Raw genomic sequence first — 2,670 nt, forward strand, 5'->3', positions numbered from 1 at the left:
CTCCTCCTCTTCCAGTAGTTTTGGAAGTGGGCCAGAGCAATGGCTTTCAAGTTATGGGCCAAGTCTATGCAGACCTGTCTTTAAAGAGTTTAAAGCTCATTTGAGTAAACATAATTCTGGCCACCTTCACCAGGCACTTGAGCCTCAGAGGGAGACAGATGAGTGATACTGGGCCCCAATGGCACAACTGGAATGTCCTTACAAAGAAACTGGGTCCTATTTCCTGTTACAGATTAACTTCCTGGCAAATTGCAGGTGCCTGCCACAGCTGGAAGTGCATGAAGAATCCAGTTTATAAAACCCTCAGGGATCTTGAATTTAATTAAACAAGCATTTTACACCATCCCAGAAGGAAGCAAAACAAACCACCCTGTTTTCTGAACTTCTAAGGACCTGGAGTCTCCTTCACTTGATTTGCTAAGAAGCTGAGTGAGTTTCGCCCCTCAGGAGCTGGTGAAATAAGCACCACCCTGCCTCAGAACCTCATCGCCAGCTGAGAACTTTTTCCGGGAGTCCTGAGGGTGTATACTGTGAGCAGCTTCTTACCAGACACTGTCCTATTTTGCAGGGTGAATTTCCATTAGGTGGGAGGAGGGAGAAAAACAGAATTGTATTAAAAAAAAAAAATTGAAAGCAGTTACCAGAGCTTGGCCTATGCCCAGAAAGCTGTAGAAAGAGGCCCCAAACTTCCTGATCCCCAGCTGCAAGCCCAGGCCTGTTTCCTGGCCCACTGCAAGTTTCCTACCCCCGGGGAAAAAGCAGGGCTTCGGGCCAGCTGAGGGGGCCCCATCTCTCTTGCTCCCTCCCTAAAAGACGTCAGGTTCCGCTGAAGCAAAAGGAGCGCTCTCTGCAGTCAATTTGCAGGCCGAATTGCTCTACTTCTTGTCCTTCCTTCTTTCCTGCTCTTTACCCCAGGTGCCAGATTCTCAAAAGAATCCTCTTCAGTTTCTGAGGTTTTGATGGCCAAAAAGAAGGGTCATTTCCAGTAACGTGCTGTCTCCATAGCCCCTTCGCTCACCTGCGTTCTACAGAATCACACCCACACTTCCCCGCTGATCCTCTAATCCCGGCTCCCCAGTCCGGTCTTTCAAACGTGTTATGTCATCATTTATTTGCAAACATATCCATTTGATTTCAAATTAAAATGCTTTGGGGTCGAATTAAAAACAAAACACATGCAAGGGGGGGAAAACAGAAGCTGACAGACATGTCAGTAAACAGTGAAATATTTCCAAAGGCTGGACACAGATAGCTCAGACGCTAGAGGGTTCAGATTGACAGACTCTTGATGTGAGGAGACACAGGAACATCAGCAGAGGGGCATTTTTCTGGGGATTAAAAAACCAAGAACATGAATCCCTCCTCCTTCCTTCCCACCAGCACTCAGTGTTCCACACACCGGATGATCAAGGCCTTGTTGTCTCCCATGATCACAGTCTGATCCTGATTTTTCCCATAATTCATTAACAATTCTCCAAGTTAAATATTAAAGTATTCATACAAACAGTGTGGAGTGAGCCAAACCCAAAACCTTCCTGTGATGGGCACTGGCTATTCAGCCAGCTATTAGAAAAAAGGAGAGAGAAAAAAACAAACCAAAAAAAAAAAAAAAAGAAAGAAAGAAAGAAGGAAAGAAAGAAACCGAGTACCACACATCCCCATCGATGCTATGACCACAGAGCTTTCAGAGTTCAGAAACGTGAGGCACATGGAAGGGGGTAGGGTCACTAGACAGTCACAGCTCAGCAGCAGAGATTCACCAGAGCCAGAGCAGTCTGCTATGGGCCTCCCCCGTTTCCAGAAGCTCAGGGAAAGTCCCAGGATGTGTGAAGACTTCTTTCGTCCTCTCTATCGGAGAGCTGGGGAAATAGGACTCCCCGTGGCCACATCTCCCTCTCAGCTCCAGAGCAAAACCCGATGAAGGTAATTTCTGAAGCCTGAATCCCAAAGGCGGGGATTTCTCTCTCCTCCCTCTCTTTGGAGCTTCTCAGGATGGGGTTTGTCCCGAGTTTCATTGGCCAAAGGCAGTTCCACGGATGAGGTGAGGGTCCGAATCCAGCGAGAAGCATCTCAGTTCTTCTGCTCAGGGGCACCATCCTTCAAGGAGGCGTCTTTGCCATCTGCTGCCTCTGTGCCAGCCCGCAGATTTGGTTCCTCTCCCTCGGGCTGTTCTGCGGGTTTCTGGGACGCCCCTTCCACCTTGGTGCTCTTGCTGGAGTGGCATCCCATCTCAGTTGGACGCAGAGGATGAGTGCCCTGGGATGTCCCGAGGTGAGGACGCTCTGTGTGGCTGATCCTCAGGTGCCAGTGTTAAATGGCCCTTCCTCAGAGCACAGCTGAAAGAGAACAGGTTCCGTTTCTATGGTCACAGGAAGACACCAGTCCAATCTGCATAATGACACCCCCGCCCCCCGCCCCAACTGCGGGATGGGCAGGGCCTGGAAGGGGGCTCTTCCTGCTAGCACCAAGCCCTATTCATTCCATCAGAAGAATTCCCTTTTGTTTAATCGGTAACTTCTTCTTTACAAATTACAACCCCCCACCTAGTTACCTGTAAACACTAGCCCTCCCTTGCTGCAAATAAAGCCCTGTTACTAAGCAACTAGCTGTGCCCTTCCTCCGTGTCCCAGGGTCATATCCAGTTCCGGGACTCACAGACCCCCCGCTTGG

At 49.2% G+C, this 2,670-nt stretch overlaps 1 protein-coding gene across 1 annotated transcript; it reads right to left on the minus strand.

The window, feature by feature from the left end:
• Window positions 1–1,226: 1,226 nt before the first annotated feature.
• Window positions 1,227–2,256, minus strand: CHD9NB (CHD9 neighbor). The gene has a single exon (XM_070044392.1). The coding sequence runs from the start codon at window positions 2,227–2,229 to the stop codon at window positions 2,071–2,073; it is 159 nt and encodes a 52-aa protein (XP_069900493.1). The 5' UTR covers window positions 2,230–2,256; the 3' UTR covers window positions 1,227–2,070.
• Between the last annotated feature and the right edge of the window lie 414 nt (window positions 2,257–2,670).

Source organism: Globicephala melas, chromosome 19, assembly GCF_963455315.2.
Source record: "Globicephala melas chromosome 19, mGloMel1.2, whole genome shotgun sequence".
Classification (NCBI taxonomy): Eukaryota; Metazoa; Chordata; class Mammalia; order Artiodactyla; family Delphinidae; genus Globicephala; species Globicephala melas.

What these genes read in the sequence shown, in the direction of transcription:
- CHD9NB (XM_070044392.1), bottom strand. Translation starts at nt 2,229, where the DNA reads ATGGGATGCCACTCCAGCAAGAGCACCAAGGTGGAAGGGGCGTCCCAG.